The 21,679-nt window shown below is 43.4% G+C and overlaps 1 protein-coding gene across 3 annotated transcripts in view; it reads left to right on the forward strand.

The window, feature by feature from the left end:
- The window catches only part of LOC134980534 (potassium channel subfamily K member 16-like), a 63,081-nt gene extending 42,578 nt beyond the window's left edge, over positions 1-20,503 (forward strand). For all 3 annotated transcript variants that reach the window (XM_063947388.1, XM_063947390.1, XM_063947389.1), the window contains 4 exons: positions 6,304-6,424; positions 17,548-17,714; positions 19,593-19,767; positions 20,176-20,503. In XM_063947388.1, coding sequence (XP_063803458.1) covers positions 6,304-6,424; positions 17,548-17,714; positions 19,593-19,767; positions 20,176-20,432 — 720 coding nt within the window. In that variant the 3' untranslated portion in view covers positions 20,433-20,503. The remainder of the gene's footprint in view (positions 1-6,303; positions 6,425-17,547; positions 17,715-19,592; positions 19,768-20,175) is intronic.
- The last annotated feature ends 1,176 nt before the right edge of the window (positions 20,504-21,679 follow it).

Consider the following 21,679-nt stretch of genomic DNA (forward strand, 5'->3'; position numbering starts at 1 on the left):
TGGCCAGTCGCCACAGAGGATTGCCTAACCATTAGCGAGTTCATGGTCTGGGCCCCTAGATAAATATATACAGTATATACTGCTAGTGCATACATGATAATGTATCCTATTAATAATGACAATGCACTGTATAAAATACACCATAGCCCTGTGCAGTATACTGTAATATATGTATAATTCAAGTGCACAGTCTGGTACCTGATCCTTAGAGCAGGGGGTGGGGCCCCAGTCAGTGGGGCCCACCGGGGGTTTCCCCTGTGGGCCAGTACAACATTGCCCACAACATTCCCTGGCACCATACCCCTCCCACTATAATTCCTCTCACTTACCTTGACTCTTTACCCCATATCTCACTCGCTACCGCTCCCTAGCACCATATATCACTCACTGACATACCCCTCACCAACCACACCATTACTTCCTCACTGTCATTCCTCTTGCCATCACTTCTTCACACCATGAGGTATATTTACGAAGCTACAGGTAGCCACTGCTTCTCAGTAAGTTTGAGCCTGAAATGTAAAACAACATTTATAGTAAGTGCAAAGCATGTTATGCATTTAATATTATTGCTGCTTTAAATTTGGAGCTCTATCCCGCCAACAAAATATTGGTGCTTTGTAAATATACACAAATATCCCACCCATCGAAATACCCCTCACCCACCACCATTGTCTGACACCATATCACACTTGCACAAAAATTCAGTTTCCAAAATCTAACAAAAAAAAGAAAACACACGCACACACAAAATATTGCATATTCGTTTTATTTCTTAAATTAAATTGCCCTACCGCCCTTTCACTGTATTGCCATCATTGGCTTGGACAAAGGGATAGACAGTTCTAGAGGAGAGGTTACAAAAGGCAAAAATATAAATAGTGCAAGAAATATTATAGATATATATTAGAAATGTGCCGTTCAGTTCTGTGGACAGAAAAGATAATTGACATGTAATGATAATTGTCGAATTATCTATTATGACTTCAGTCCCCATTTATATTCTTTTATAAGTTATTTTGAGATTTATATACATTTATACTAACATTACTATTGCCATCATAGTTTATATTCTGTTTAGAGTATACTTCCCTTTTTTTTTAACTTTCTTGTCCTTCCATCAGGGGCATTCCTATGTGACACCCACTGCAGTTTAAGTCCCCCTTGCACGCGCCTTCGGTGACCTCACCGCCCCCGACCCCAGTATTCATCACTGCGGCGGTCCGGGAGATGCTGGGCTGCCCCCAGACACTGCTATAGCTGCACTACTGGCTCCCATACTGTTACAAGAGCTGAGTGCTGCACATAATGTACCCCTCACTCCAGGGCCGGCCATAGGCATAGGCAAACTAGGCAATTGCCTAGGGCATTTGATATGCCTAGGGGCATCTGCAGCTTCTGCTGATTAAAATGATATGCGGCATGCCTATATTCTGTATGTAGCATTTCATATGCAGATACAGCCACAGTCTCACACAGTATATAGGCATGATGCATATCAGTTTAATCAGCAGAAGCTGCTTGTGCATCCTAGCCACATAGCAATGCAAATAAGATGCATTTTCATAAAAAAGGTGCCTGACATTAGCATTGATGCAAGATTTGTGAGGACACATCTGTATCCAAGCAGAGGCAGAGGTCACAGTGTTAGTGGCAGTGTGAGTGCTGTGTGCATGTGAGTGGGTTGGTTGTGCAGTAGTGTTCAGAATATGTGTAAGGAGCATTATGTGTGTCATTTAAAAATGCATTAATAATGTGCAACATATGTGTAAAGGGCCACTATGTGTGTCATTATGTGTATAAGGGCATTAATAATGTGCGGCATATGTGTAACAGGGTACTACTGTATGTATGTCATTGTGTGTATATGGGCACTAATAATGTGCAGCAAATGTGTAGGGGGCACTATGTGTGTCATTATGTGTATAAGGGCATTAATAATGTGCGGCATATGTGTAAGGGACATTATGTGTGAAAGAGCATTACTAAAGGTTGTCATAATGTGTAAGGTGCATTATTTTTATAAGGACATTAATGTGTGTCATATGTGTAAGGGGCATTACTGTGTGGAATTGTGTATAAATGCATTACTAATGTGTGGCATTATGTGTATAAGGTGCTCTACTATGTGGAGTTGCATATAGAAAGGGCACTACTGTGTTGTGTAATGTGAATAAAGAGCAATAAGGTGTGCTGTAATGTGAATAAGGAGCAATTCAGTGTGATGTAATGTGAATAAGTGGCTCTACTGTGAGGAGTAACGTTCATAAGGTAAAGTGATACTACTGTGGGGTGTAATATGAATTATGGACACTATCGCAACATAAAATGTGAATAAATTTGCAGTACTGTGTGGCATAATTGGAATTGGGGTTATTATTGTGTGGCCATGCCCCTTCCCAGCAAGAAGATGCCCCTTTTTGGGCTGTGTGTCAAATGTGCGAACTGTTCCTATTTAAAACATAGGGGGTACAAGGACTGCTATGGGTGAGGGGTGATGGTGCTGGGTAAGAGGTGCAAGGTCAGAGGCAGAACCAGCGGTGGTACTAGGGGGCACCAGCCAAAATCTTGCCTAGGGCATCATATTGGTTAGGGCCGGCGCTGCCTCACTCCCCCGAGTATGTTCTTTGTTGTGCTCCCCCCCAATAGTTACCACCAACTGAAAAGCCTTCTCTCTTCTTACAGCATTTCTAACCTCTACCAACTCCTCTGTTGGCAAGTCGTGTCATCATTGCATCATGTGTTTGGCGCTGCCAGGAGCCAGGAACCACTGCTGTCTGCTGCTGATGAATGATGATAGGACATGCATGGAGAGGATAGAAGAGAGGTCATCAGCTCAGCTGCGCTTTTTCAGGACGATGTTCCGCCTTTGCAATGGCAAGTGGTGAGCCGTCCCTAACCAGCACTATGTGAGATTATGGGGATTATGTGTGTCTGATCCGAGCCTGAGAGCAAGTCTCTGACGAGTGCCCACCACTGCTCCAGCACCCGGGGCACATATCCTGTTTGCCCCGGACAAGGTACGCCACTGGCTGGCGGCGATTGATGGGAAATTAATAGTGAGCGGGAGATATACTGAGAAGTGTAATAATTTCTGTAGACAGACCAGGTGATTGTTTTTTTAATTAACTCTGTGTCAAACCCATGTCATGCAGGCTCAAGTGAGTGCTGATCTTGACAAGTTACGGACAGCAACCAGAGATTGGACAATCTTGGACCTGTCTCCATGACATATTGACAAATCATTGTCGTATTAACAAAAAGGAAAACAATTAACTGACATCTTACTTACATGAATCTGTTTCCAAGGTCCATGTCCAGCTAATTTTACTGACCTCCGTGGCTGATATGTAGGGAAACATCTGTCTTGATTGGACGCCATTCTGACGCCAGAATGTGCATAACTGCAAATAATGGCCCTCATTCCGAGTTGTTCGCTCGCAAGCTGCTTTAGCAGCTTTGCACACGCTAAGCCGCCGCCTACTGGGAGTGAATCTTAGCATAGTAAAATTGTGAACTAAAGATTAGCAAAATTGCGAATAGACACTTCTTAGCAGTTTCTGAGTAGCTCCACACTTACTCGGCATCTGCGATCAGTTCAGTGCTTGCCGTTCCTGGTTTGACGTCACAAACACACCCAGCGTTCGCCCAGACACTCCCCCGTTTCTCCAGCCACTCCCGTGTTTTTACCAGAAACGGTAGCGTTTTTTCGCACACGCCCATAAAACGACCAGTTTCCGCCCAGAAACACCCACTTCCTGTCAATCACATTACGATCACCAGAACAAAGAAAAAACCTCGTAATGCCGTGAGTAAAATACCTAACTGCATAGCAAATTTACTTAGCGCAGTCGAACTGTGGACATTGCGCATGCGCATTAGCGACTAATCGCTCCGTTGCGAGAGAAAAATAACGAGCGAACAACTCGGAATGAGGGCCAATATTGTATTGATCAATCTCTGCAAATGCCATGTGTGTGGTTATGAATAAATCCTGTGTGAAAAGTTCATAGGAGACTGTGGCCTGACGTGCCACTGCTCCTATGCTGATCTTAAAGGGGGAGGTGTTATGATCCAGGCTATTTCAAGTAGAAATAGCCCTGTTAATATCAATGTATGTGATACCAATATTCTGATCGATGTATCAATGTACCAGTGTGTGCGATAACTGTCTTTGCATGTCAAATGGTTGTAGCTTGATTGATTTGCTGGCATTTCATTGTAGCCACAGAACTCAGAGACACACTGACTGCTTAGGTGTGAAATTCCTCGTGACCAGAGCTAGTTTGATTGTCCCAGAACCAGAGCTAGGGCCAGAAAGATGCATTATCAAAGAAGTGGGTCAGGAGAACATTCTGGCTCTGTAATGTCCCGATATATCTGAAGAGGCTTCACTTCACCCCATCGTTCCACGCTGCATGTGTTAGGAGGATTGGTGGGTTTTATCTTCCTATTTTTATTTTCTCGAAATTGTCTTTTCTGCTGTGACTTTGACTTTTTATCATTATATTCTTGTACCTTTCTTTTTTCTGTAACATAAGCTTTGAAGTGTTTTACTTAAATTAAATAATACATTTTAGCTCTGGTTTTCTGTTGTGTATCCAACCCAACTCTCTAAAAGAGGCATTACCAAAATATTAATAATTCTGGGTGCAGGCAAAAGCCATAAGTTTGCCTTGGGTCATACCCTAAATGTTTGTACTTTGGCTGGTGGCAGTGACCGTGTTGAAATTAACACACGCGCTCAGGTATCCAGTAGCGGTGTCACGTGGCAGGGATTCACAGATTGGCGTATCTGGGGAATCGCCGTGCCTAGGATCGTGACAACATCCAACCGCATTCATTACTTCCATCAAACAATGGAGAAGCAACAAGTTGAACCAGGCTCTCCTTATGTTAAGTGGGGGCAGGGCTCAACAGAAAGCCCAGCTTTGGACCCACATGCTCAAATGAGATTCTGTGTACTGGTAATAAAATGAGCTAGAAGAGTAGCGCAGACAATAGAATGGCTTTCCCATGTAGTTTCTCTCTGCTGAACATTTGCCATTTAACGCTGCCACAAAAACTCAGTGTGAAAGGGTTAATCCGGTTCCAGTCACCCAGGAATCCAACCCAGGTTACAGGGCAGTGTGAACGGGTAACCCGGGTCATCTGACTATGTCCCGTTCACTGCATATGGAGAGTAGCAGTCCAGGGGCTTGGAGATGATGTAATCTCCAAGCGCCGGTAGAGGTAAGCACCGATAATATCCCAGGTCCAGCCAATAGTGTGAATGGGTTTCAAGTTGCTGTGACACTGCTTGAAACCTGTGTTCAGTGACATGGACTTGATCCATGAATGCGGTATAAAAGGATATAAGTTCTGTAGGTGATGTTGTAACATGCGTCTTCATATGGGATGCACTTTGCACCATCATTTTGCACATAACGTGGGAAAGTACAATTTTATACACAAATAACTTTATAGTAACATTAAAACCTATAAATGTTGCATATGTAATGGAGACAGTCTGGATATTGCTCACCCTATTCTTAGGAAATGAGTATCAGGTAGATATACAGTCCCGCAAACTCCAATACAGGAATGTGGGATGTATGGATCAGGAAAACCTATAGGCGCACTTGCATCAAAATGTACTGTACATCCACATTGGGGTCTATTCAATGCATGTTGGATCCTCTCCGAAGGAGAGGATCCTACAATGCAGTATTCAATTTGTGGGCCAATCCGACAGGTTTTGCCCATTTTGGACAATGCCAATCCGACTTTTTGTAAAGTCGCATTGACATTGTTGAAAACAGCACTAAAGCCTGTTGGATTTGGCCGCAAATCCGAGAAAACACGTGGATTCGCAGCTAATCCACCAATCCATGTGTTTTCCGACAAATCGGAATTGCCGACAAGTCGGAAAAACGGCAGGACCATTGAATAGGTTGAATCATGATTCATGATTCTTCCCGACTAGACGGCAGTTCCGACATCAGTTGAATAGACCCCATTGTCAGAAAGTATTTAGTTATATAACCTAGTTTTGCTTTGTATTTTGGCACTTTTCTGAGAACAAGCCCTTATACGTAAAATTGGAGGTACAATTTTTGTATATATTATTATTATTATTATTATTATTAATATTTACTTATGGTATATAGCACCAGCATATTCAGTTGCGCTTTACATTCAGGAATGAAATGAGACTGGGCAATGTCAGATATATAAAGAGAGCCCTGCTCACAAGCCTGTATTTCTTAGATATGTTATTACAGAATATTACATTCTAAAATGGGACTTTGTTTTCATAAACAGGTTATTACAGATGCAGTTAAGCAAGGGGTAAATCCTTTACAGAATGGCACGTCAGGGGACCACACTAACTGGGATTTAGGCAGTGCCTTCTTTTTTGCGGGCACAGTTGTGACCACCATAGGTAAGTTCTGCCCTCTGCTTATTATTATTTCATTGTTGTTCTAAGAACTCTCCAAGCATATGGACTGGGCTTAATTTATGTGTATACTGTACATTTGTGGATATGGCCGGTCCAAGTAAGAAAATATAAAACGTCTAAAAAAAATGTAAAAATGTTTTAGTAAAATGCAGAGACCTTGTAGCCTGAAAATGGGCTTCTCAGTGCTCTTACACACCATCAGACAGTTCTCCCCAGTGCATGAGCATTACATATCTACATGATTCCCGATAATGTATTACTTTACACACTAATGTACAACTACCGCATCTTTACACAGTGTTTCTCTGAATTTGTATCACCATGACCAATGTCTTTCCCAGAAAGAATTCCAGCTCAGGGAAAGCATCCACACATCTATAAATAAACCATGTAATGTGTATTACTGACGCCCTATTTTGTTACCGCATTTTGGGGTATATTGGTAACAATACTGATGCTGTCTGCGGATTGCTCCCTCTCAGCTGCTCCTCCTTAATCTTAATATTCCTTTCAGCAGCGTGATGACTATGAGTCAGTGAATGGTGGAACTGGTATATTTAGGGGCACAAGGAGGAGTCTCATGGAATAAATGGGGCACATGGAGGAGTCTGACAGCATAAAATGGGCACATGGAGGAGTCTGATGGCATATAAGGGGCATGTGGAGGAGTCTGATGGCATAAAAGGGGCACGTGGAGGAGTCTGCTGCCATAAAAGGGGCACATGGAGGAGTCTGATGGCATAAAAGGGGCTTGTGGAAGAGTCTGATGACATAAAAGTGGCATGTGGAGGAGTCTGATGGCATATGATCAAAAAAGAGGAGGAGTCAGGACATCTCTGAACTACCAAACCCCAATAAATTTGCCCGATTGGACAAAGAGTCTGTGGATGGCAGTGAAGAAATGACAGAGCTAAAGGAGACTGTTCCCTCTAGCAACTGGAGGAGCAGTCCCTCTGGCACCGTTGGGATAAAAGTAAGCAAGGTACCTAGTCAGATTGTGGTGGTATGGGATTCTATTATCAGGAAGACAGACAGGGCAATCTGCTACTGGGACCGTGATCGCCGTACAGTCTGTTGTCTCCCAGGTGCTCGGGTATGACCCATTGCGGACCAGGTAGAAAGATTGTTGGGAGGGGCTGGAAATGACCTAGTGGTCTTGGTGCACGTTGGCACCAGCGAAAAAGTTAGTGGTAGGTGAGATGTCCTTAAGAAAGATTATAGGGATTTAGACCAGAAACTTAAGGCATGGACATCTAGGGTAATATTCTCCAAAATATTACCTGTGCCATGTTCTATCCCAGGGAGGCAGAGGAAGATTAGGGAGGTAAATGTGTGGCTTAGAGACTGGTGTAGGAAAGAGAGGTTTGTGTTCCTGGAACATTGAGCAGACTTCTCAGGCGACATATTTTTTGTCGCGATGGCTTGCACCTGAATGAGGTGGCAGCAGTGCTGGGGAGGAAGGATGGTTAGAAGGTTGGAAGAGATTTTAAACTAGGTGCATGGGGGGAGGGTTTACCTCGAAACTATGGGTCAAGCAGTGAGAATAGTAGGGATAGAGGTAATGAGCAGAATAGGGGTGAAGAAGGGGGGAGGGAAAGAGCAGCCAGCAAGGGTATTACCAAGGGTATTACCAAAATACAAATTGATGATGAATATGGATCACTAATAATGCACATAGAAAATGCTGTATATAGCATAAGATGGAATACTTATCTTAATTGTATGTATGTAAATGCTAGAAGCCTTACAGGCGAAGAGGGGGAACTAGATGTCCTTGCAGCAAACAAACAGTATGATATAGGTATTACTGAAACTTGGTGGGACAAAACGCATGATTAGACAGTCAATCTGGAGGGTCATACATTGTTCAGGAGAGACGGATTAAATAAACGGGGTGGAGCGGTATGTCTTTCTTTAAAGCCTTTTTAAAACCTGATATAAGTAAATACATTTGTAATGGGACTGTAAATACTGTGGAGACTCTATGGGTAGAAATTGCATGCTGGGGAAATGGAACTAAAAAAACTTTTAATGGGGATATGCTACAAGCAGCCTGATATTAATGTGTCTGATGAGGAATTGAAACTGAAGCAAATCAAAAAAGTGGCAGGATTAGGAGACGTAATAGTGTTGGGAGATTTTAACTATCCAGAAATTAATTGGTCAGATGATTCATGTGACACTGCTAGGGGTAATAAGTTTTTAAACACACTAAATGATCACTACTTTAATTAATCGAGGAACCAACTAGGTACAATGCAATCTTAGACCTGGTTTTAACAAACAATGGGGAATTGATATCAAATATTATAGTAGGGGAGCCCATGGGAAACCGCAACCACAATATGGTCACATTCAATATCAGTTTTCACAAGCAGCCCTATACAGGCTCAACTAAGACTCTAACCTTTAGCAAAGGCAACTTTGACATGATGAGGGAAGCTTTAAGGGACATTGACTGGGAAATTTTGTTTCAAGGCAAGAATACTACAGAGAAATGGGATGTATTAAAAATGCTGCTCGCTAGTTATGCTCGTAAATTCATTCCCAAGGGCAGCAAACAAAGGAGTAATAATTCCAAACCAATGTGTCTTAACAAAAAGATTAAGGAACTAATGGGCAAAAAGAGGCAAGCATTCAATAAGTATAAATCAGACAGGAGGGCGGAGTCATTCCAGTACTATAAGGATTGTAACAAAATATGCAAAAGAGAAATCAGAGCGTCTAAAATAGACACGGAATAATAAATCAAACCCCAATTTTTTTTTAGATACATCAACATCAAAAGATTAAAGAAAAAGAGTGTACTGTAGGCCCTTTAAAAAGGCAAGTTGGGCATCCTAATCAAAGATGACAGTGACATAGCGGAAAAATTAAACAAGTTTTTCTCATTTGTATTCACAAGAGAAGACCAGATGGCGGCCTCAGCAATGATAATGTCTCACTGCTAAATGCTTATTTAAGTGAGGAAGTAGTCTCTGACCAATTAAGAAAAATTAAGATTTATAAGTCACCTGGTCCCAACGGAATTCACCCAAGGGTTCTCATGCTCCACTCCGAATTAGCAAGACCCCTATATTTGATTTTCAATGACTCGCTTATATCAGGCATGGTCCCTAAAGACTGGCGTATTGTGGAAGTAGTGCCGATATATAAAAAGGGAAGTAAATCTGAACCGGGTAATTATTGACCAGTAAGTTTTACATCCATAGTGGAGAAAGTAATGGAAGGTATTTTAAGGGATAGAATGCAGGCGTTCCTTGAAACCAATAAGGTTATTAATAGGAACCAACATGGATTTGTGAATGATAGATCATGTCAAACTAACTTAATAGGCTTTTATGGAACAGCGCGAACCTAGATCAGGTTAAAGAGGTGGACATAATTATTTTAGACTTTGCTAAAGCTTTCAATACAGTACCTCACATGAGACTTATCTACAATTAAGAGAACTTGAGCTAGGGAGAACAATATGCACTTGGGTTAGAAACTGGTTGGATAAAAGGGAGCAGTGAGTGGTGGTAAATGGAACTTTTTTGAATTGGACTGAAGTACTAAGTGGTGTGCCACAAGAGTCTGTACTTGGACCACTATTGTTCAACATTTTCATAAATGATCTGGTAGTAGGTCTAGGAAGCACAGTGTCACTTTTTGCGGACAATACCAAACTGTGTAAGGTCATAAATTCGGAGGGGGGATGCTGAGTCTCTTTAGAACGATTTATTTAATCTAAAAACATGGGCGGCAAAATGGAGAATGAGGTTCAATATAGACAAATGTAAGGTAATGCCCTTTGGTAGCAAGAACAAAAATACTACCTACATACTAAATGGGGAAAAACTAGGGGATTCTGTACTGAAAAAATATTTAGGTGTTCACATAACAAACTGAGCAGTTGTACCCAAAGTAGAAATGCAGCAAAAAAGGCAAACAGGGTATTAGCATGCATAAAGAGGGGAATTGATGCAAGGGATGAGAGTGTAATACTCCCATTAAATAAATCACTAGTGAGGCCACATCTGGAATACTGTGCACAATTATGGGCACCATACTACAAAAAGGATATCCTGGAACTAGAAAAGGTTCACAGTTGGGCTACCAAATTGATTAAGGGTATGGAGATGCTAGAATACGAGGAATGGCTTGCTAGGCTTAGCATGTTCACACTGGAAAAAAGAAGATTAAGAGGGGACATGAATCCATGATTAACATTTACAAACATATAAGGGGTCAATACACAGAGTTAGCGGGGGAATTGTTTATGGTAAGATCATCACAAAGGACACGTGGACACTCACTTAGGTTGGAAGAGAGGAGATTTTGCACACAGAGACGGAAAGGTTTCTTCACAGTAAGGACAATATGTATTTGGAATTCGCTGCCTGAGAGAGTAGTAATGACGGACTCAGTCGTTGTTTTTAAGAATAGGCTTGATCAATTCCTAATGGATAAGGATATACAGGGTTATGGTGGGTAAATCATGCACTATATTAGTAAAATAAAAAAATATAAATAGAATTGACATAACGGCTAAACATTAACCACAGTTAAATTAGGCTTAAAAATATTACAGTATAGGAGAGCACTAACAGGTTGAATTCAATGGTCAAATTGTCTTTTTTTACTTCATCTCCATCCACTTTATCTGTCTCCAAGGCTTAGTACATTTGCCCTATGGTGAGGTGTGTTTGAATAATAGACATGAGGGGTGTATATCTGCAAAACCATTTTTTATTCCTTATTAGATGGTCAGATAATAGCCTCTAGTCTGACAATAAAAAAACAGTTGTAACACCACTGTGGTTTTTGGCCAGACATGCCTCCTGTCCAGAAAAGCCAAAATTAAAAGGGTATAACCTTATAGTCACTGTATTGCCTTTAAAATAATTGCCACTTTAAAGCCTGTGGCAAAACCACTTGGTTTATGCATTTTACGAAGGATGCACTGTTGGTAATCTTGCTGTGAGAAGTGGAGGAGTGGCCAGTGTTGTGAGGGTGTGGCCAGTGACATGTGGGTGTTTGTAAAAAAATGGCATTACTTTTTGATGGGCCTATTTATATGTGGAGGCCTGGAACATTAGTCCCATCTGCCTCATCATTAATCTGGACATGGTTTCAGGCCTGAATGGAACCAAATATAATATTAATGTGCACCCGGAATTATTCCATATAACATCAGTGTGATCCTGTTGTCAAAGCACTGAATAAGTGATTACTGTGAGGGAGATGTATGAAACTTTGGAGAGAGATAAAGTATGAACCAATCAGCTTCTAACTGGCATGTTACAGGCAGTGTTTGGAAAATGACAGTTACTGTAAGTGCTGATTGGTTGGTACTTTATATCTCTCCAAGCGTTGATACATTTCCCCCAGTGTGACAGGGAAACAGCGTTCCCCATTCACTTTAATGTAGAGCTGAGTAAGCATTGCGTCACTTGGCAGTTTCCTGATTAGACGGGACGTGCAGTCAGGGGAGGCAGGGGAGGCAGTGCCTCCCCTGTCATAAATGATTAAAATAATAGAAAAAATATACTTATGACACATATGATGTGTCATAAGTATGTGCTCAGACTTTATATTATTTTAATCATCTTTTTATATTTAAAAAAAAAAACGGTTTTACTTATTTACTTATGAATCGGAGGCACCGCTTTCGGTGCCTCCCGCTGGCTATATGAGAGGGCCGGAAGCGGGGGGCGGGGCCAGGCATCGGGCAGTAAAAGCCCATTACAAAAAACCCTGCAAGCGGCACCTCTAGGAGTGCCGCTGTGACAAGAGGCGTGCTGTCAGATATGAGAGCACGCCCCTGTCACTGAATGATTGGGCAGTGGCAGCAGGGGTGGATTGTACTGTCAGAATAGCAATCCACCCCCCTTCCCGGGCTGACTGCCGCAAACAATGTCCACCCCCCTCCCGAGCTTACACCAAGGGGTGCCGATTGTGACCCCTCCGCCGCCCCCCGAAGTTTACCGGAGACGGAGGACTTCAAGGCAGCAGGGCAGGCTCTGTCTGTAATGTGCAGCTGCCGCACAGCATCATTACACTTATGTGGAGGCTGGGCTGACTGAACTGTAGGGGGAGCTGCAGAGTCACTTCACCCGGCCAGCTCCTCTCAGGCAGTTCCCATGGGCCTTTGAGAGTTCAGAGGTCGGGTGAGGAAGTGACTCTGCAGCAGGTCCGTGACTGGTATGCTGGAGGGGGCTGGCTGGCTGATCGGGTAAGTAGTCTCTGTCTTCTCTCCTCATGCCTGAATTTCTCTCTCTCTCCATCTGTGTAGCTGTCTCTCTCTGTGTCCCTCTCTCTGAGTCCCTTCCCAAACCAGTCTCCCTCTCCCTCCCCATATCACTCTCTTCATGTCTGTCTCTCTCTGCATGTCTGTCTCTCCCTGTTTCTGTCTCTCCTGGTGTCAGTCTCTCCATGCCTCTCTCCCTCCATATGTCAGTCTCTATCTCTCTCTCTCTCCCCTACCAAAAATGATGAAAGTGCACACAATAGAATAAATGGATTAAGCCTTCAGGGGTCCTGGGGCACTGAAAACAGGGGGGCCGCCTTCCCTGATGTCAGGAGTTAATAACCTTCTCTCACCCCCAGCTCATAAAATATGTTTAATGATTCCCCTTCAGAGTCCCGCTCCTCAGTGCCTTCATGGAGGATGTCTCCACCCCCAGTTGTCTTTTGTGCAGCGCGTCTACTCGACACGAACGTGCAGACGGAGGGGAGACGATCAAGCCTGTGGGCACAGACTCAGGGGCGAACAGTAACCCCCCCTTAAATAACTGAAAAATGTAGTATACCAATAAAGAGGTGTGGTCCAACTGCAAAGAACGTAGCCACACACAGCCACATTCACATATGCACACACACGCAAATGCACACAGCTACATTCACATATGCACACACACGCAAATGCACACAGCTACATTCACATATGCACACACACGCAAATGCACACAGCCACATTCACATATGCACACACACGCAAATGCACACAGCTACATTCACATATGCACACACACGCAAATGCACACAGCTACATTCACATATGCACACACACGCAAATGCACACATCCACATTCACATATGCACACACACGCAAATGCACACAGCTACATTCACATATGCACACACACGCAAATGCACACATCCACATTCACATATGCACACACGCAAATGCACACATCCACATTCACATATGCACACACACGCAAATGCACACATCCACATTCACATATGCACACACACGCAAATGCACACAGCCACATTCACATATGCACACACACGCAAATGCACACAGCTACATTCACATATGTACACACACGCAAATGCACACATCCACATTCACATATGCACACACACGCAAATGCACACATCCACATTCACATATGCACACACACGCAAATGCACACAGCTACATTCACATATGCACACACACGCAAATGCACACAGCCACATTCACATATGCACACAGCCACATTGGCACATTGAAGCCAGTGTCCCAAACACTAAACAATGCACTTGTTAGTGTCTGAGCTGGGTGTGTGCAGTACAGCCTGTGCCCAGCACTCTCCCCCATCAGTCCACTCTAATCTAACCTGCTGTTGCTCCTCAGAGTCCCTCACCTAACACCATGAGCTGGAGCTGATGCTTCGACGGGAGTTTGGGACAGAGTCAGATCGCTGGGGCAGTGAGGAGGCGGGCGCACTTTTGTCAATCCTCGCCTCCTCCTCCACTCTAATGAATCCTGTGTACTGGGACAGGGGCTTAGACACCGGCCAAGGCACGCAGCCTTGCAAGGGACTGTATTGCTGCTGCGGGCATCTCGGGCGTTTCCACGTGTCACCCGCCCTCCAGTAGAAACATCAAGGGTGTACCCGTAGGGGATTATTCTATTACTCTTCAGGCTCCGACACGGGTACAGCTCTCCCAGCAGCTGCCGCTGCTGCTGGGAGTGCTGCTGCTGGCGGTGGAGCCTGTAGACAGTAGAATTGTCAATGGACAGCAGCTTAGACCTGGAGGGCCCAGGGTACTTACCCCCTGGGTCCCCTCTTAATCCGGCACTGGAATAACATATAATAATATAAAAGTTGGCATGGTTAATATATTAAAACACTTTAATTTGGCAAATATCTCATGTATATCACAGAAATAGTAAAGTGACAATCAGCTTGCAATCTGAGCTAAAATCACATGTTTAAAAAGTACATGAAGTAATATGTTACAGTTTATGCCCCTGTTCCAATAATACAGAATACATTTCCGTATATCTGTTCCTAGTATAGTCCCTGGGGGGGTGATAGGCAGTCTATTGATGAGCACAAAATCAGCAGCATTGAATAGTTACCGCAGCTGATGGTAGGGTCACAATCCTACACCAGGTAGAAGTAGTCATTCAAATGCATTGGGTATGGTTGACTGGCGGCCGGGATCCTGGCAGTCAGCATACCGACGTCGGGATCCCGGCCGCCAGAATGCGACCTTGTCCATTGTGACCCTACCATCAGCTGCGGTAACTATTCACTGCTGTTGATTTTGTGCTCATCAATGCTAATTGCAAGCTTATTGTCACTTTACTATTTCTGTGATATACATGGGATATTTGCCATATGAAAGTGTTTTAATATATTAACCATGCCATCTCTTTTATATTATTCTGTTGAGCGCTATTTCATCATGTATTTTGTTTCAGGTGTAACTAACCTCTACGTATTAACAGCTGCTGTGGAAACGCTGCCCTTGTAGCACCTGGAATAGGGGCACAGGTTCTCATACTCTGTCCTCAGGACCCCACACGGTTCATGTTTTGCAGGTCACCTGTAGATTTTTAAAATGTGACAGTTGGTGATACACAGTGCACCTGCTGGGTGACATGGAAATAGTGAACCGTGTGGGGTCCTGATGACAGTTTGAGAACCACTGGGTTAACATACCATTTTCCTCAGTCTCTCCCTCCCTGTGTCTGTCTCTTCCTGTCTCGGTCTCTTTCTCCCCATGTGTGTCTGTCTCTCTCTCCTTGTGTCTGTATCTCTCTCCATGTCTCCTCCTACCTCCCAATGTGTGTGTGTGTGCGTGTGTCTCTCTCTCTCTTCCTGTATCTCTACCTCCCCATGTCTTAGTCACTGCGTCTGTCTCTCCATGGGCCAGATGTACTAAGATTGAAAAGTGATAAATATCACTGTGTTAAAGCACCAGCCAATCAGCTCCTAACTGTCATTTTTCAAACACAGCCTGTGACATGGCAGTTAGGAGCCGATTGGCTGGTACTTTATCACAGTGATATTTATCACTTTTCAGGCTTAGTACATCTCCCCCCATATCTCCTCCCTCCCCATGTCACTCCTCTTTCTTCCTCTCTCTGTTCGTCTCTCTCTGTCTCTCTCTCTCTCCGTATGTCTATCTCTCTCCCTGTGTCTGTCTCCACGTCTCTGTATATCTCTCCCTGTGTGTCTCTCTCTCCATGTCTGCTCCCTCCCCATGTGTGTGTGTTTCACTCTCTCTCCCTCCCCATGTCTGTCTCTTTCTCCATGTCTTATCCCTCCTTGTGTCTTCTCTCTTTCCCTGTGTCTTTCTCTCCATGTGTGTCTCTATCCCACCTCATGTCTGTCTCTCTCTCTCCCCATGTCCGTTTCTCTTTCCATGTTTGTGTCTTTTTGTCCCTGTCTCTTTCTCCCACCCAAGTTACTCTCTTTCCAGAACTGTCTCTCAGCATGTATGTCTCTCTTTCAACATGTCTGTGTCTCACTCCCTCTTTCTCCCTCCCCCCCATGTCCCCCTCTCTCCACATGTCTGTCTGTCTCTCCATCCCCATGTCTCTTTGGCTCTGTGTTCATATATCACACACACACACACACACACACACACACACACACACACACACACACACACACACGCGGATTGGAGGTTTCTATATATGTGCACTCTCTTCTATTTCTATCGCTCTTCCTCTCTCTCATATCTGGAATCCCTCCTTCCCCCCTAAAAATCCTGCATTTGCCCCTGGACTGTCACAAAGAGAACTCGGACAGACAGCTCCAGTGATGAGGAGGGCACAACTGCGGGCAGCCAGAAAACAAAGAGCCTTATGTACACCTGGTGCGGAGGTGCAGCCCTGCCCCACCCCCAACCTGATCGCAGGCCACGCCCATGTTCCCCTGGACTACGCGGAGAACACCAGAGGAGCGGAACCCATAACTTCTACTGAGGCTGTCTGTCCGTCCTGTGTGAGCTTGCATGGAAGGAGCAACGGTGGCTGGGACCCGGGAGCTGCATTAGAGGAGGTGAGATCCCATACTGCCCACTTTTTCCCACCACTACTCCCATCCTGCCCCCCCCCCTTCTATTACTCCCTGCCTGTCCCCCTATTCTGCACTACTGTTACTCCAATCCTGCCCCCTGCTCTCCACCAGTACTACTCCCAGTCTGCCAGCCTGCTCCTCCTCTCTCTCTCTCTGTCATCTCCCTCTATTCCTCTCACTCTCCTCTTTCCCGTATACCCCTATTTCTCCTCTCTCTTTGCCATCTCCTCTATTCCTCCTCTCCCATCTCCCTCTATTCCTTCTCTATCTTCCCTCTGCCCCCTATTCCGTCTCTCTTCCTTCTCACCCTATTCCTCTCTCTCTGCCATCTTCCCCTGTGCCTACTCTCTTGTCTATCCGTCCTGTCTTCATATTTCTCTTCTCTCTCCCATCTCCCCATATTCCACCTCTCTGTCTCCCATAAATTTATGAAAATTGACAATGAATTAGCCACCTGCTCATCACAAGTATGATGAGCAGGAAGGCTGCAGGCACTGGCGGCATCAGACTGAGATGCAGGTTAGAGGCTGTTGGTCAGGCAGTTGATGGCGGCGATTTTGAAGCCCATTGGCAGGGTCGGCACCCATTAGTGGCGGCAGTAGTGGGCATTGGCACGGCGGCAGAAGATGACCTCGTCGGGACTTCACAGAGATTATGGCTGCAGTGCCTCACCAGCCACTGACCTCACCGCAGTTGCGGTGTGACCCCGGTCAAACGGGTACACCTGATAAAAACCCACCCAATTACAGTCTGTCTCTGAGGCCTTACCCTTCTATGCAATACAGTTTCAGCAACAGAATTTATTTTTTTTAGGATACGGAACAATCGCACCCAGAACAGCAGGCGGACAAATGTTCTGCGTGTTTTATGCATTATTGGGAATCCCCTTAAATATCATAGTCCTTGCCCATGCTGGAAAAACACTGTCCCACTGGTGTAAAAGGCTTGGAAAGTGTCTAGTTAGAAAAGGAATGGAAAAGGTAATTGATATATAAATTGTTTTTCCTTTATTCTATTTTTGTGCAAAACCCATCAAACAATTACACGTTATATGGGGCATTTCCTCAGTGGAGTTACCTTTGGTGACCTTGATAATTCAATTAAAATGATATAAGCAATTCTGTGCGTCCAGGCTTTCATTGACAAGCCCACTTTTTTACCCCACATATGCAGCTTTAAAGGCTGGTTTTCATCCCAAATTAACAGCATAAATTAGGTAGGTTCTAATAGCTTTTATTTTATTTGGTAAAATAAATTTTGGGGGGAAATGTTGAGGCCTGAGCAAACGAGCCATGTGAGTGTCCCTTTTATTTTTTTTAATTCATGGGGACGTGTTTTCAGTTAGCGCCGATAGTTTTCGGAGCTATTCAATTCTCCCCCCTGCGTATTAAATTGCGGGCCATTTTCGCCCGTTTTTAAGGCATTAATGTCAATGCCTTTTCAGATTAGTTTTTCCGAAAAGGCATTGGCGAAAAATGCCTCAAAACTGGCGAAAATGGCCCGCAATTTAATACGCCGTGGGGAGAATTTAATAGCTCCGAAAATTATTGGAGCCAACTGAAAACACGTCCCCATAAATTAAAAAAATAAAAGGGACACCCACATCGAAAACACGTGGATTCGCCGATCCACATGTTTTTCGCACCTGCTGAATTTTTCATCTAGGCAAAAAAACGGCCCTGCTATTGAATAGGGCAAATCCCCATTCGCCCTAAAAAAATACCGAAAAGTGCTGGGCAAAAAATGGCCCTAATTGAATACCCCCCTATAACTAATGCAGTGTAATTGTTTGGGGGAATATTTAACAAAGGGAGAGATCCCTTCTCCCTGTTTATTAATTCAATGGGTTTTTTAAAAACATGTCTGGGCCCCCTGTACCATTGCATCTGTGTCATCAGCTGTTATTGCTGGGGAACCGAGTATTAATCAGATGCCTCACCTGAATGTTATTAGTAAACAGTGGTGATAGAAGGTTTTCTATTTCTGTGATAAGCAGCAGCAAATAACTAGCCTTATTGACACTTATTAGTAAAAAAAAAAACAACAACAAAAAAACCCATAGTCACTAATCTTTAATAAACATGAATTATATTAATAAGACATTTTCTCTAAACAAAAGTGAAATCAGCACTGGCTGCATATGGACACAGCTTCTCTTCTCCCCCCAGCAATGTATGGAGGTACAGGTCTATACTCTCCTACAAGCATCATAGGGGCAGAGATAAAAGAGAGAGAGAGTTTAAAGGAGAGGGGGAACAGAGATAAAAGAGAGACAGATGGGGGGGGGGGGGGGGGGGGGGGGGGACACAGATATTAGAGAGAGCCAGACAGGGAGCAGAGATTTGTGAGGGAGAAACAGAGAGGTTGCTTGCTAGGTGGTGGTGGGACAGAGATGAGAGAGTTGGGGAAGGGAAAAAGATGAGAGAGAGAAAGATAGATAGGGAGGATAAACAGGTGAGAAAGAGAGACATGCCGAGTGGGAAAGAGATGAGAAAGAGACATTGGGGGAAGGAGAACAGAGATGAGCGAGTCACTTGACTTACCTAGCTACTTAAAAATAAATAAAGTAAAAACACATTTACCATGATTGGGGTTAATTTGGCAATGGGAAATATGTTTAGGTGTATAATTTTAGCAGTACAGTTAGGACCCAGATCTTCAGAATTAATGATGATGGTAATGTCGGAAGTAGCCATTGTTTCATCAGTTCTAACGATTTGATAGAAGCACCTAGCTTCTGATCTTGTAGATCTTGGAGAAGTCATTTGGCCTAAGGAGGGTTTGAGCTTGAGTGTGTCAAGAACTAACAATTCGAGGTCAAAATAATAAATAATAAAATCTTTTGGATTTTTTTCCAGAAAAAAGCAAAAATCCTGACAATAATATTTTTCCTGGTGACCGGCACACTTGTGTTTTTGGGACTACCACCCCTGGTTTTTAGAGAAACGGAGCATTGGACATACAAGGAAGGAGTATACTATGCCTTCATTTCACTGAGTACCATTGGCTTTGGTGACTACGTAGTAGGATCTGGTACGTGTTGTCTATAACATTTATCTGTATTTTTATTGGACTTAGATAATGTTAGAAATATTTGTGGATTCACTTTCCATAGTACGCCACAAACATACATTTTATACTTCCTTTGATTTAATCCCTGGTACACAGTGAATGCCCTCTAATGCATGCAGTTACTGTATATTACTAAATGTGTCTATATTCCAGTAGTTATTTGAAATAATGTCCGTTTATGTTATACTTTAATCAACATTGTAATGTTTATTTTCTAGGTTACGCTTTTTGTTGTTGTTGCATTTTAGTTGCTTTTGACAATGAAAGTTGGTACTTTGAGTGTTAGCAATTTCATATTCATCCAATAATCCAAGAGTATGAGTGCCTCAACAATGGAATGATTAAACGTGTTGATGTTCTCCTTTATAGGACCTAAAGGAAGCCATCCATTTGAAGGCTACCGTGCCTTGGTGTGCCTTTGGATTCTATTCGGCCTTGCGTGGCTTTCGCTACTGCTAAACTTAGTGACGTCACTATTAAAGGACACAGAAAAGAAAATAGCCAAGGATCTCCGCAAGAAAATAGAAAACAGGAAAGAAAATAGCAACAAAATGGCTGGAATAGCTTTGGTCCCCTTAGGGGAAGGAACAAGTGATACTGAACCGCTGAATTATCTTCACAAATAAAGTGGAGACTTAGGGGGGTATTCAATTAAATGCAGTTTTTTTGACTGATCAAAAAAACTGCACTAATTCGACACAGTGTATTCAATTGCGAACATTTTCGCCCTTTTTTATCCATTTTCGCCCATGCCATTTCACTTTTTATTTTTTTGTTGAATCGGCATGGGCGAAAAAAATTGCACCATAAATGGGTGAATATACCCGCAAATTTGCCAAAACATGTGGACTAGCGGCAAATTCACAGATACACGTGGCTTTTGCCAGTGCCGGATGTTTTGACCAGTTGAAAAAACGGCACGGACATTGAATAGGTTAAATGTAAATTTTACCTAAAAATGGGCGTAAAGTGCTGTTTTTTTCGACTGGTCGATAAAACTTCACTAATTGAATTCCCCCCTATTCTTATAATGGGAGAGGAGTCAGGCAAGAGAGCAGAGACATACTTTTTTTTCTTTTTATCAAAACTTTATTTATATATTCTGTCTAAGGCCTTTCAACGCTTCAGCCTGAATCTTTCCTTGTACCTTTGCTACAGTGTTTTGTGAGTTTACTACAAGTATAAAACAGGGGGAAGAGGAAAAAGAGGTGCGATCCATCATGCTGTCACGGTGCTATCATTTGCCTTCTTTCTCACCCAGTCAATTTTAGCTGAAGTAAAGGAGGAAAAAAAGAATGTATATCAAGTGAAGGTGCAATGCCGTGTTGGGGAGTTTAAATAACAAAGAAAGGTAAGTGCTCATGCAGGTGTCAAATCACCCACTTCTGCTTCCAGCAGCTGCATGAGCCAGACATAAATAGGGACAGTAGTGTATAAGACCAGCATCCTCCTGGGTTTGGCTGAAGATGTAACAGCTAGACAGGTTACCTTATGGCCAGAGAGTAAAACACAAAAAGTAGGGATAACAGAATGGATGACTATGATGGAGATCTGGACAGGGAATAATGGCTTTCTGCTGTAGTAGCTCCATGATAGCCATCCCATATACCACAACGAGCCACTGCTCCATCGGGATCCGGTCTCTAGGTCGACAGTAACTAGGTCGACACTATCTAGGTCGACCACTATTGGTCGACAGTAACTAGGTCGACAGGGTTTCTAGGTCGACAGGGTCTCTAGGTCGACATGTTCTAGATCGACAGGTCAATAGGTCGACATGAGTTTTTCACGATTGTTTTCTTTTTTTGAACCTTTTCATACTTAACGATCCACGTGGACTACGGTTGGAACGGTAATCTGTGCCAAGCGAAGC

This window comes from Pseudophryne corroboree, chromosome 12 (assembly GCF_028390025.1).
Source record: "Pseudophryne corroboree isolate aPseCor3 chromosome 12, aPseCor3.hap2, whole genome shotgun sequence".
NCBI lineage: Eukaryota > Metazoa > Chordata > Amphibia > Anura > Myobatrachidae > Pseudophryne > Pseudophryne corroboree.